The 13346-nt window shown below is 41.9% G+C and overlaps 1 protein-coding gene across 1 annotated transcript in view; it reads right to left on the bottom strand.

Annotated features, from left to right (window-relative positions):
* Positions 1 to 13346, bottom strand: part of herc2 (HECT and RLD domain containing E3 ubiquitin protein ligase 2) — a 60129-nt gene that overhangs the window by 31139 nt on the left and 15644 nt on the right. Inside the window, exons 20-46 of the mRNA XM_084722560.1 lie at positions 13067 to 13245; positions 12782 to 12966; positions 12509 to 12664; positions 11829 to 12014; positions 11525 to 11701; positions 11271 to 11374; positions 11031 to 11181; positions 10720 to 10934; positions 10475 to 10607; positions 10118 to 10245; positions 9770 to 9965; positions 8370 to 8503; positions 7878 to 8054; positions 7596 to 7732; positions 6766 to 6917; positions 5978 to 6169; positions 5267 to 5454; positions 4734 to 4926; positions 4469 to 4651; positions 4185 to 4369; positions 3837 to 3984; positions 3547 to 3743; positions 3184 to 3414; positions 2407 to 2542; positions 1976 to 2122; positions 1388 to 1530; positions 5 to 272 (exon numbers count right to left, since the gene is read on the bottom strand). Of these exons, the coding sequence (XP_084578686.1) occupies positions 5 to 272; positions 1388 to 1530; positions 1976 to 2122; positions 2407 to 2542; positions 3184 to 3414; positions 3547 to 3743; positions 3837 to 3984; positions 4185 to 4369; positions 4469 to 4651; positions 4734 to 4926; positions 5267 to 5454; positions 5978 to 6169; positions 6766 to 6917; positions 7596 to 7732; positions 7878 to 8054; positions 8370 to 8503; positions 9770 to 9965; positions 10118 to 10245; positions 10475 to 10607; positions 10720 to 10934; positions 11031 to 11181; positions 11271 to 11374; positions 11525 to 11701; positions 11829 to 12014; positions 12509 to 12664; positions 12782 to 12966; positions 13067 to 13245 (4621 nt within the window). The remainder of the gene's footprint in view (positions 1 to 4; positions 273 to 1387; positions 1531 to 1975; positions 2123 to 2406; positions 2543 to 3183; positions 3415 to 3546; positions 3744 to 3836; positions 3985 to 4184; positions 4370 to 4468; positions 4652 to 4733; positions 4927 to 5266; positions 5455 to 5977; positions 6170 to 6765; positions 6918 to 7595; positions 7733 to 7877; positions 8055 to 8369; positions 8504 to 9769; positions 9966 to 10117; positions 10246 to 10474; positions 10608 to 10719; positions 10935 to 11030; positions 11182 to 11270; positions 11375 to 11524; positions 11702 to 11828; positions 12015 to 12508; positions 12665 to 12781; positions 12967 to 13066; positions 13246 to 13346) is intronic.

Below are 13346 nucleotides of genomic sequence, written 5' to 3'. Positions count from 1 at the left end.
CTACCTGGGACGCCAGAAGCAGTGCCTGTAGTTCCAGACAGCGACTTCAAGGCAAACTCAATGTTTTTCCGTGGGAAACCCATCTCCATAAGCTGGAGCACAATGGGTAAGGGAGGGACAGGAGAGGTCTTCTGTTTTTTCTGTTTGGGAGGTCGGACATGTTGTATGGTGACAGGCGTGGTGGCCTCGCTGGAGCTGCTCTCCTCAAACAGCGGAGAGGAAGGGTGGGCGGATTCCACAGCCAGGTACTGACACACTGCCAAAGCTGCAGCCTACATAAACAGCCAAACACAGATGATACTGAGGTCTAACCAAATACACCAAATCTAATGTATGCAACATTACCACTGACACTTACTTTTAAGGGTAAGTTTAGTACTTCTCAATCTGGATCCCTTTTTCCCATGTTTTTGTGACTAAGCGACTACTGGAGACAACAGCTTTGAAACTGGTCCAGCTGTAGCCAAAATGGGCAGCAATGTAATCCTTATGGAGAAATGCAAACTGCCAAAGTATTTTCACTATAAGTGCTTGTTTTTCTACTGACAGGTCAACATTGTTATTTTAAGTGTATGGAAATATGGCTACAGAGAGAGACCTTCATGTTTAACCAGAAGCAGCTCTACTGTTCTTGACAAAGGCACCAGACTCCATTCACAGAATCCATCATTTCTTCACTTCATTCAAACACTAAAGTGAAATAAAACTCACCAAAAATGTCTTGGCTTGTCTTGTTCCAACAATCACCAGCTCCGTTTGGTCAAAACAAAGCCTTAACTCACCATGTTACATCAGAGAAGCAGAGGCTTGGAACAACATGTAGTGCCTAATATTTTCAATATATTATATATTAACATTGTGAATTAAAGGTTTATCTAAAGAAACAACCAGGGTTGGTGATTGTTGAAGTGGTGGAAAGATGAGCCAAAACAGTACTGATGAGTTTTATTTTGTTTATCCAATTAGACTGAATTGTGATTTACGATGAGAAATTTACTGTTTCTGGGAATCTGGTTAGTGCAACAAGAATGATAAATCAGCTGTTGCTTGTTAAACAAAATTACCTTACTCTCAGACAATATTTTTAAGATTCCTGCAGAGAAAAAGCCTTTTGTTAGACACATAAAAAACAATCGGAGTCTGTCAACAGCAAATAAGCACTTTCACTGGACTTACTTTGACGGTTCATAATTGCAGTCAGTTTTGTGGTTGATGGCTGCAGCAGTCTGACTCAATACTGGTCCCATTTTTTTTTAAAAATTGTCATTTTATGATGATTTTTTGTCATTTAGAAGCAAAACCATGAATCAGATGATAGGGTCCAAGTTGAAAAATACAGAAGTTACCCTTTGACACCGGATAACTAAAGAAGGGCCTATCGACTCACCTCCATCTCTTGCCTATCAAAAATGGCTTTGATGGGGGAGGGCTGAGTGGCAGCGGACAGCAGCTGCTGCAGGAGGATCAATGGAGGCAGGGGGCCCTCAGGGGACAAGTCCACCACATCAGGGGATGACACCACTGGATCTTCTACAAATTAAAAAAAAAAAAAAGTGTCATGAAAAAAAAAGGAAAAAATAAAAACAAAAAGGTGCTTTTAAGTTCTGCTCATAAAAGAATATTTTCCATTCACCCACATGTAATCTCAAGGAGACCTCTGAAGTGAGCAAGGTAAGTTTGCTAAGTTTGTCCTCCCACACAGTAGCTGCTGAACTTTATCAAAAGAAATTGTACTGAATGTGCAAAGCAGCAGAAAGTTTGGAGGATCATTGTGCATCATTAGGTCAAATAAGAAATTCTCAGTCTTAAAAAAAATTAACTATATGAAATGTTGAGACACCTTTTCTATCTACCGAAACATTTTTTTTTTTTTTGGAATGGCAGTCAATTTACATTTGTAAAAAACATAACAGAAAAATGAAACTTAAATAGAATTAAACTTAGAAATGCAACCCCTCACTGGGCGAGGTCTTACCACTGGGGTTAGGACCGATGTCCCCAACTGCGGGCTGGGAGAGGATCTGCCTGAGTTTGTCCTGATGAGAGAGCAGGGCCCGTCCTGCTTTTAAAATATACAGCCTGAGCTGCTGGCACCGCAGCAGATGTATGTCCACCTGGTCAGCTGGAAATACAACAGTTTTGATTAAATCCACTGGACTACACATTACGACTCAGAACACTAAATCAAAGCATCCTCCGCAGCTTCAAACCCTTTTGTTAGGGTCTTTATTTGTAAAGAAGACATGAGACAAGGTATCATTTATCATAATAACTAAAACATGCGTGTTGCCAAGGCACTTTACCAGACATTAGTCTAATACAGTTAATGAAGTTTTATTTTATATGTTTATGATGTCATATGTGAGTTCATCATGTCTAAAACAGTTTTGTTGTGTGTCTCATTACCTGTAAGCCCTCGACTAAGGGACTTTTTCATGCGTTTCTCCAGTTTGCTCCCAGCTAGGCTGACCAACTGGGCCCAGACGGCCAGCATGGGCTCAGTAAAAGGCAGGTTTTGAACACTGAAGGATACTGCAGGCAGCTGAGGAAAAGGACAACAAAAGAAAATCAGTATTTTATTGTCTAAAGAACTTGTTTCAAGGAGCAATGTAAAAAATGGCCACCTGTTAATGGAAACTCTCAACACATTAGGGGCAGTGTTTCACCAGAGTAACCTAACTGCTCCTCACTATACTCTGCTGTAACCACCAGCTAGCATACTAGCTGCTGTTTGCTCATTTAGCCATGCAGCTAGAGGCCCCATTCATACTCGAGTTTGGCCACATCTGCAGCTTGGAAATTTGAATTCAGATATTGGTGTAAATTTTTTTTTCTTCACAGTTTATAAAATATTTTGTTTTTTTATTAGACTATAAAAGTAGTAACCTTGCCACTCGCACATATGTCCCCACTTGAAACTATGAGGGGATCGAACTACCGCCTCTTTAGGTACAAAGTGGTATCACTAGACAGGACAGGCCACAGCTAGCTGGTTAGCATGCTGACTTCAGCAGATATCTCTGCAACACAATACATAGACATCTGTGATATACCATCGTAACCATTGCTTCTTAAAATTGTCTTTATAATGTTCACTTAGTTTTTGAGCATTTAAATTCTGGCAATATTTTACACATTGCTCCTTAAAAGTGTACACATAGGAGTATCTACAAATGTCCATACCGGTTTGAGATGGCTGAGCAAACAGACCCTGCAGGTCCTCATCTCGTGAAATTGGACAGTGATGCGTCCTTTTGGTGTGATGCGAGTGACTGTTCCTTCTCCATATTCCTCATGAATAACTTGGCCTCCAAGCCTGAGGCGCCCATCAATTCCTCCAATGACTGCCAGCACCGCCATCAGACTGCCCACTCTAGGACCCTCCGAATCAGGAAAATACTCCTCCAGGAAACACTGAAATAGAAAGGAGACATTTACAATCACCATGTTGTTACAACTGATTTTTATCAATGAAAGCACTAGTGTGAGTTAACATTTCAACACACACAAGCACTGAATATTGTTTAATACTGCAATCATTCTTACTGCTTCAGACTGGCAGCCTGCCATAACATCTCCGATGGAACTCAGCTGAGTGTTGATGTAATCATTTATCATGCCATTCCACTGGCCAAGAGAGTGCAGAGTGCGCAGAACAGAAACAATCTCCTCAGCCAGTGTGCTACTGTGAGTGGCTGTAAGAGATGCCTGAGGGCGGGACTTCCTCCTTCGCAGGGAACCCTCTGTGTGGAGTAAGCAGCAATTTAAAAATATATTAACAGTAATATTTGGTGGAAAAGAGTCTTAAATTGCCTGGGCATGACTGATCACCATACCTCTGAGAAGTGGCAGGTCTGAGGAGCAGGTGCTTAGCAGGCTTCCCAAGAAGTTGAACAACTTCTCCACCAGGAACTTCATGTCCTGAGACCGCTCCATCTTATCCCAGGAGGGCAAGACTGCCTGCAGGAGACGTAGTGCCAGGATCTGGAAACACACAGGGTGCACAAGACAAGTGTTAGTAGTTGGTTTCTGTCCTGAAATGTCTGGCAAATAATAACTTTTAATATCCCTCCCACACGTCTGAGGTTCTTGCTCATAACATTTTTCTTATAGAACCCCTTGTAATAAAGTTTATCTACACATCTTCAACAGCACATCTGACACAATCATGTTATTTTTTCTACCTGTCTCTGCAGAGTGATGGCATTGAAGGACTGGTGTCCCTCAACAATACGGATGAGCAGGCTAATCCATGCAGAGGTGCTGAGAGTGCTGCACATCTGGGGCATGAGAGCGATGCTGCGTATGAAGCCCAGCGTACACCAGCTCCTGTGCTGCTCCCGAGATACCAGTCTGTGAGAGTGACAACCTGACAACAAAGATGGCTCCACTTAAAACAGGATAAAATTCAACAACTTGTCTTGCAAAAACATAAAATTCTCTGTTATCAACGTGACAGTTCAGCTACCTGACTTCTCATTAGCTCCACTTTCCACGAGCATCCTCAGTAGCCCACAGAGGGTTCGTGTAGCATCCGTTTGCAACACCTCTGCATAGATCCCAGCTGACAGAGACAATGTTTTCAGCAGGTTGACTGTGCTGGTTAGCATCATAGCTGTCGGGTGGCTGCTCTTATCTATCAGTTCACCTTCTGTAACAGAGAGGAGATTGTAAACATCATTATTTAAGCCTCAATCTTTGCTTGTAGATGTGGTGATGTGCACTGAACTGACCTGTGTCATCCTCTGTGTCCGAGTCCTCAGTTGGGGGCTGAGCAGCTGGTGGTGGCTCTGCCAGTTTGAGGTCATATTTGCCCTCTTTGCCCATCCTGTAGGAGTTGGTGCTGCTAGTATCCCACTGGACCCTGATCCAGCCATCCTCACCCAGCTCCCCGATGACCCGGCCAAGACCTGGAGCTGGACCATCCTGGGAAGAAAATGCACAGGGTTAAATACTAAACAGCATTCTTTTCTTCTCTGCTTTAGTTAGTAATGATCTAGTTAGTAATTAGCTGAAACATCTGATACTGAGAACAACAATACCAATATAAATATCTTGTATATTACTTTCAATGTCACTGCCAATACTACTTTTTCTATTTTAGTTTACTTTTTACTTATCTTACTTCCATTGTTATTCTATTAGGCACGGGGTTCACATTTACTCCTTATATTTCACTTTGTATTTAATATTCTATTGTTTTTATTCTTATGTTACTGTATTTTTGGAACAGGCTACATGTATCGAGTCTGATGGATTCAGGTACCTGATCTCCCCATTTCCAGTCAACCCCCCTCATAACCCTGGTGCCTAACTTCATCATGGCAGCCAGCTCAGGCCCTGAGGCAGGTAGGGGAGCGGGGGCAGCCTCCTTTCTGGACTCCTCCAGTACTGTGGCTGAACCTCCAAGTGCACATAAACTCAGGTCCTCCTCGCTGCCGTCTGTGCTGGGCCCTGAAAATACAACAACAGAAGACACCAGGGGTGTAAGAAAATATTGATACACTTTAGTATCGTAATATAACGTTTGTAAGACTAAAACAATTCTAAGAACACTATATCAATTTTTAATTAATCATTTCCATGCAAAGATTTATGCCAATGCAATCTATCTTCAGGGATTTCCACTCTAATGTAACAACATAAACTGAGACAGGAAGAAGTGAGCACATTTCTTTGCTCAGATTGTTCAACAAGTTGTGCTGTCATATTGGATGATAAAGGGACTGTGATAAATGTAGATCCCACTGTTATGATTATATACAAAATTACCTTTTTTACATATTTGCATATGGTGATGTTCTTTATACCATGAGTTTTCTTAAAATTTGATTTTTTTTTAAATACAGTATAGTGCCTTTCTGCTTTCTTGCCCTAGAGAAGACATCAATTGCAAAAAACATCCATCCATAAAAACAGATGCCCTTTTGCTTCTATTCTGAACAGCCTGTATCAGTTTTAACTGGACAGTACTCACCTATGAGCCGGAGTATACTCTGTGTGAGGGCCAATATGCCAGAATTTAATAAGAGACTGAGGCTGTTGGACCCATGTTTCAGAGACAGCATGTGTATCATGGATAGTAGAAAGCGGGCTTGCGGAATGGTGCCAAGACTTGGTCCCGCTGGGTTCTCATTGGTGATGGTCTGCAAGGGAACAGGCTGCACACCTGGTTACAAGAACAGGCGAGCAATGAGTTAGTTTGTGTGTATAACATGTCGAACTAAAAGAGTGCACTCAGAGTACAATTCTGCACCAGGCAGACGGTGAAGCACCTACTCCAATGCCACCACCATTGCCAGAAGCAACCAGCTTTGAATAGTTGTTTGTATAATATAGTATAAGATACATTTTCTAATTCATATATATGCAAAGTTTTTAATAAAATGTTTTGTACAGTAGAGTCTCAGTTTTCTTTAAATTTTATAACAATATACCGATCTAGAAATCTACATTTTTGGCTAAATTCACAGAAGCTGAAATTGAAAGTTATTTACATTGCATGTTCCAGTGGAAGTTGCGGCTATTCAGAAGTATAATGTTTTGGCATAAAGCTGCTTAGATCACTCCCAGTAACAAAACAGGAATTTATTCATCTTGTATCATGTCTACCTTCAGTGGATCATAACATACCGGGTATAGAATTAATCTGCAGATGCCCCCCCCCCAACCACACACAGAATCTATTGCATTATAAAAAACTCTATCATTCTCTAACCAGCATTGTTTTCTCCGATGAAACCGCCAGATGACCACACCACTCACCGAGCTCTTTGAAGCGGGTGCTGGCCTCAAGCAGGATGTTGCGAACATTATGGATGGCCCAGGAATACAACTTGCCGAAGGTCACCTCCAAGAGCATTCGGTTGAAGGGAGGAATCAGATCCACATCCTTCAGGCAGTCAGACAAGGGCTCTCTGAAAAGGTGAGCTGAAATGTCAGAAGGCCTAATACTTGACGACAACACCGTGGCTAAAACACATGCCATCATTACATCATTACTTGTGTCTGATGCTTTAACAGTCACACAGAATCACATGAACAAACCACCATCATGTTTTAAAGTCTCTGGAAATAAATTTGACATGAAATAGTAAAAAGGCATGATGTTTAAGTTGAGTGTCTCATTAAGTATCCACAAAAAATCTGAATGCAAATTAACATCCATAACTACTGGACTAAACAGCTCATTGTGCTGTTTAGTCAATTTCTCAAGACTGTGCAGGCGTGGCACATCATCCCTCAAGAGCACTGGCACAGAAGCTAATCATTGTACGGCTGTGGACAAGACAACTGACGTGGATTTTTAATGACTCGTTCATGGAATTGATTGCATAATTTTCATAATAAATGTCTGAGCATAAGAACGCCCAATTCAAACCCAATATCAATAAAGTGTATAAAAATGACAATGACAATGTTTCATGTTCAGATTAAAACTCATTTCTAACACTTTTTAGATGCTTACTATTATGTAGGTAAGGTAAATTATATTCACTTTAATAAACCAACTATTATATCAATGCATTACACAAGATTCAGGGAAATGTCTCTATGTTTCTTTTTAAACCATACATCTCAAACTGTTGACTTACCCAATGCTGGTCCCTTCTGGTATGACCCTCTGCCAGCCACAGAGCATTGCATACTGCACAGATGGCAGCAGGAAGCTTTTGGAGGCCAACTTCAGCATGGTGTCAATGCCTTCAAGTCTCACCTCAGCCCTCTCCAGCTACAGTGAAAAACAGTTAACATCTGTAACATCTGTACATACCAAGAGCAATTCACACACACTTTTTTTTGTCCCTTTTATTTGTTTTCCACTCCATCACAACAAGTACTAAAGAAGCCGGTGATGATCTGTTGTTTACAGTCACCTGTTTGAGAAGACACTTCCTCATTTTCTCCACATCCAGGGGCTCCTCTTTCAGTGCAAATTCAACTATGGTGGCCATAAGGCTGGACTGTGAAAAGGCACCCTGAACACTGTGTTTCAGCCACCGATACTTCTGGACATTGGCCACAGTGTTCAGAAGTGGATGCCACTTGTCCTGCTGTAAAGTTAGAAAACAATACAGGAATATCAAACTGCACAACCACAACCACTGTGACTACACATGTGTCAGTGTTCCCAAATTATTTACACAGGTCAAGTCCTTCACATGTAAGAAAAACTGTTAGGCTGATGAAATTTTGTCTGAAGCACTAAGGTTATTAATTATTACTCATTTTCCATGATATTTTTTCTGGTTTCCATAAAAGTTTTAAGATCATTAAATTGACTGCATTCAAGAAACTTCAAGGGAAATTATTTTTACAGTTAATTTTCCCCTTATGAAATCTTTCAATACTTAAGCCCATTGAATTACCTTGGACGTCCTGCTAGTGGGTGATTTCCTGTCCGCAGGTGTGGGGCTGATGTGAACATTAAGTTCCTCTTCATTGGTCCCTTCATTCTCCAGTTTTGGCTCTTCTATGTCAGTAGACTCTGACTTCTTAGGCACTGAAAACAGAACATAGTTAAATTAAGAAATAGGTCGTATGTTAAGAAAATAAAACCCTGAAAATTGGGTATGCTCCCCCTGATGACTTTTGAGATTGCTCTGGTCCTAATCACAGGTTTACAGATTTACAAGACTGAGCGAAACAAAGTCTAAAGTAATGCATGTTATATATAACATGTATTTATTGTCTGCTGCAAGATGAGAGATGGTGATGGCGACAAGGTATGACTTAACATTAACAACATCTGTGGAGGGGTAACATATTACAAGGAGGTTACTGTCATTTATTAACGATCCAGTATTTATCTAGCTAATGACAATTCTTGCTCCATCCAATCTGACCTCATACCTGCTTTTTTTGAGAGGCAGTTACTGTGTGAGAGACTTGGTTATACTGAAATGAAAAACCTGTTATTAAGAAGTTTTGCTGCCTTACCTGATTCTGCAGCATGTGGTCAATAATTTTTGACAACATTTCAGTGTGCTGCTGCAAGAAACAATGGCTGTGCTTAAGATCATATCATATTTGCATGTTGGCACATTCTTCAGCAAACAGCCCACAGATTTTAATTTCAGTGAATACTGCTGCAAATAATTGCATTGTATCTTATGAAATAAGCCTAGAATTACAATGAGTAAATGTAGGCTTTTCATTGTGGCTGAATGGTTCAGCTGCTCCACCCTTCACAAGAACTAAACATTCTTCAATCTCTCTTGCTTTTACAGTAATTCATTCTCTCATGTGCGCACTTCCAAACTCAATAACTCGGTTGCTCTTGTGCAGTATCTCTTTCTCTTGTGCCCAGCCTCAATAGTCTTTCACCATCTCTCACTTCAATTTTTCTTCTGTCCAGGTCAGCACCTTATATTTTGCAGCTGACATGCCTTATGTGGCAACTTTGTTTCGGCTCTTTCCACACAGCAGGTCACATACCAATGGGTCTGAACTCACGCTGTACCATGACTAGCAGCAAACTGATTGGCTCCATTTCTCCAGGCGCTCGCTGCCTTTTGCTGACAGTCAATGCACATGCAACCAAAAGCCCATCCACAACATCAGATGTTTGTGCTCCGCTGCATCTATGGAAGTTGCTTTGAGTAGACTGAATCTCGAATCCCATCCCCATCAAAAAAATTATTTCTCATTGGATCTGCACAAATCATGCGGGTGACCCATTTTGGATTCAAAGCAGCAAATTCTGCCGAAAGGCGACAAGTTCGCAGGCATGTATCATCACTGTGGGGTTAGATTTTGAATGACCCACCTCTTTTTTTCCTGCGGTCCCTGATGAGTTTCTGGGTGATCCTCCTCCAGCGCGGCTGAGAGCTCAGCAGCTTCAGTTTGGACACTATAGACAGGTCATTGCTAACAGCCGGCCGCAGCTCATTAAACAGGAATCGCAGACGCTCAATGACAGGGGCACACACCTCCTTGTAAGAGCGACCTTGTTCCTGATGGGTCTAAAAGAAATGCGACAAGGCAAACACATCATTAAAAGCCCCATTCCTCTTTGTATCACAAATTACCTGCGCAACATTCTCCACTGAGGAATTAATACAATGTCTTGTGTTTTGTTCTTTTATAGTTAACAAGCTGTGAGCAGGAGTCATACCTTAATTAAAGAACACTTTGCCTGGTAGACCATGCGGCACACGTCAATCACAGATTTCGGGAGGGACCTCTGTTTTCCTTGGTCCACACCCAAGGCACATTGACTGACGAGTGAAAGAGCAATGTGACCTGTGACAGGAAGAGATTTAACACTAAATTGCTGTACAGCACAAATCATTTCAGATGTGAAGAATTGTTTATTACAGTGTTTGAGATTGTGGAAGTGCAGAGAGGAAGGATTGCAATGCTTCTACGCGTAACAGATAACAATAAAAAGCCCATTTCAATTGCAAAGTGAGCCAAAATTAGCTCCTAATTCCTCATCAAACAGCCTGTCTGAGACCAGTTGCTAGGTTACCGAGGTCTTGATGTTTGAGCAGGCAGCAGAGCAGCAGGCGGCCGACTTCCTCCACAGGGTGTTCCGGGGGGAAGGTGATGGGCGTAATAAGATGGTACTGCTTACAGCAACGCTCTATTTGGCATAGGAAGTCCTATAATGTGACAACAAAAAACAAGACATGAGAGTATGACTGTATCCTTAAGCTTCACAGCTCCTGTGTAGCTACGCTGTTTGGTCCTGTGTCATTATTGTCATGCCAGTACCTTCACAGTGTGGTCCTGAGTGTTGTTGTCAGCAATGGCCTGCAGGAAAGGCTGTGCGTGGTCACTGAGGGTGATTCTGCGGGAGTAGAGTTTGGCCTTGTCTGGAGTGGTTGTACCCAGAGAGCTGCAGTGGTCTTCATCCTTCTCTTCATTGTAGTTATAGTGGATCTGACTTGTCTGCAGGCCCCCAGAGAATATGGAGGACTGGAGCCATTCTGTGCAAAGAGATTGAAAAAAAAAATTAAACCTATTCAAATACAGAGACAGATACATCTTGATCTTTAAGTTGCTTTAAAAATCAGTGAACCCACTGGCACATTCAATCTCCATGGGGGACAGGGGGGTGCTTTTGGCCAGGTAGGAGGCATGAAGACCCAGCAGCAGCCCCAGGTTCCTCTCTGTGTCAATAAGTGGGGAGGAGAGACTGCTGAGGTCTGGAGTGGTGACTGTTTCCTGGTTAGGCTGTAGATGACAAAAAATCAAATTATCAAAGATTGGAACCAATTATGAAGGCAGAAATAAATCCAGAAAACGGGCAGAATAGCTGGTACCTCCATGTACTGGCCAACACAGAAGGCCTGCATCGACTCCCTCGTGTCCTCAAACTGCAGAGCAGCTTCCAAAGCGACCACTGGGTCCTCTCCAGCAAACTGGGCTGTAAAAAGAGAAAAACAAAAATGCAGTGAGATTTGGCAATAGTCAGTAATTCATTAGATAGTCCCCACTTTCTGAAACAAATGAAGTCCAAACTTATTGTGATTAACTATGTCATATCTCAATCCAAAAATATATTTTTTAACCTTACCCAGAATACTGTTTCCTGTTAGCGACTGAGACTGAGCCTGGAAGTCCTTGATGTCATAGACTTTTCCATCGATGACTGTCCAGAAACCACCATCTTTGTTGTGGTTCTCCAGGTCAGCCTTGCGTATGAGGGAAACTTCCTCATTGTTTTTGGAACTCTGGCCTGTGAAGAAAGATCCTGCCACAGAAAAAAAGGACCTAGTTACATTCAAAATCATGACACAGACAAAATCTTTTAATCTTCACCTCTTAGGATTCAACTAATTTCACATCAGTGACAGTATATGACATATTTGGTTTTATACCCATAATTCCTGGCCAAGCGAGATCTTCATTGTCGTCCCTCTCATGTCCTGGTGCCAGGTGATTGAAACGATCAAGGTGCTCAAGAAGTCCAGCCAGGAGAGGGATCGAACCAGTCTCCTGCATCAGACCTGCATCAATGGTGAGAAGGAGGACGATGGACACCACCAACTCAGGCAGCAACACTCCTGTCAAAGACGAAACAGCAAGGCATCCTTAAGAATAATGTAACCAGAAGCAGAGTGACAATGATTAGTCAATTAATCGATCAAAAGAAAATAAATCACCAGCTATTTTTATAATCAATTAATCGCTGCAGTTATTGTCAGTCATGATAAATAAATAAATAAATAAATAAATAAAGAGTCTTTGGGTTCTGGACTGTTGGTTGGACAAAAGAATCAATCTGAAGAAGTCACTCTGGGCTCTAGGATATTGTAATATGCCTTTTTCATGATTTTTGACATTATATAGACTAAACAATCAATCGGTTAATTGTTAAATTAATCAGCAGATTTATCAGTAGTAAACATAATCATTAGCTGCAGCCATAGCCAGAAGTTTCTGTGTCTTCTAATCCATAAGTAAAATGAATTAATCAATCAACTATGCCAAAATTCTTTAAAGGCATACATGCAATTCACGCAGCACATAAAACTCAGTACAATGTGTGAGGGATTACCAGTTAGATCTCCTTCAATAACACGAGAGACTTCAGCAAAATGGCGCCGACCGGTAGAGGCAATACTTGTTGCCACAGGGAGGATGTCTCCAATGTGAGTGCACAGCAGGGCAATGTACTTTTTTAACAGAGAACCAACACCCAGAAGCTCCGGATCTGCAAAAACAGAGATATCAAATACTTCCCATTTAGAGCTCATTTCCAAACTTGACAGCCAGCTACTTTTATCAGCACGACTACTGAAAAACATTTAGGTTGAAGAACATGACTTACTGTATCCATTAACATTCTCTGTGCCGTTGACACCCAGGTAGAGCTTGCTAACCAGCAGCCTCTGGAAGCGCAGCAGCAGGTCCAGAGAGGCAGAACGTTCCTTGCTGACATGCTCAGCTTCTAAATAGTTGGAGATACGCCGGGCAACATCCTTCAGCCTCGCAATGGTCTGGGAGGCGATGTTCCTGCAGAAAAACATCAAATGAATAAATCTGCTAGCAAACAGCAAGGGGCTACTCTGTCCTGTGGCAGAGGTGTAACAGGATTCAGGCAAAGAGCAGGTACCTCAACAGCTGCTGTACAAGCTGCACCAGAGGCAGGCTTTGCTTCCCTGCCGACTCGTAGATCCCGGTGTTGATGAGGTCTTTGTCCAGCATGGTGCGACAGCGGTGCATGGTGGAAGCATTGGCCTCTTGCTCATCAATCTCCTTCTCCTTCTGAGCTTCCTTCTTGGCTTCAATGTCCTGGCAATTAGAAAGTGATGTCCAGTGAGAGGGTTATTTCTGGAGCTCAGGGATGTGGGTGCAGGACATTTAATAGGGTGTCTACATGTAACAGCAAGTTC

Source organism: Lutjanus erythropterus, chromosome 7 (assembly GCF_056507025.1).
Source record: "Lutjanus erythropterus isolate fLutEry1 chromosome 7, fLutEry1.hap2, whole genome shotgun sequence".
NCBI classification, from domain to species: Eukaryota; Metazoa; Chordata; class Actinopteri; order Lutjaniformes; family Lutjanidae; genus Lutjanus; species Lutjanus erythropterus.
The sequence above is the reverse complement of the archived record's forward strand: the minus strand, read 5'-3'. Positions and strand labels throughout refer to the sequence as shown.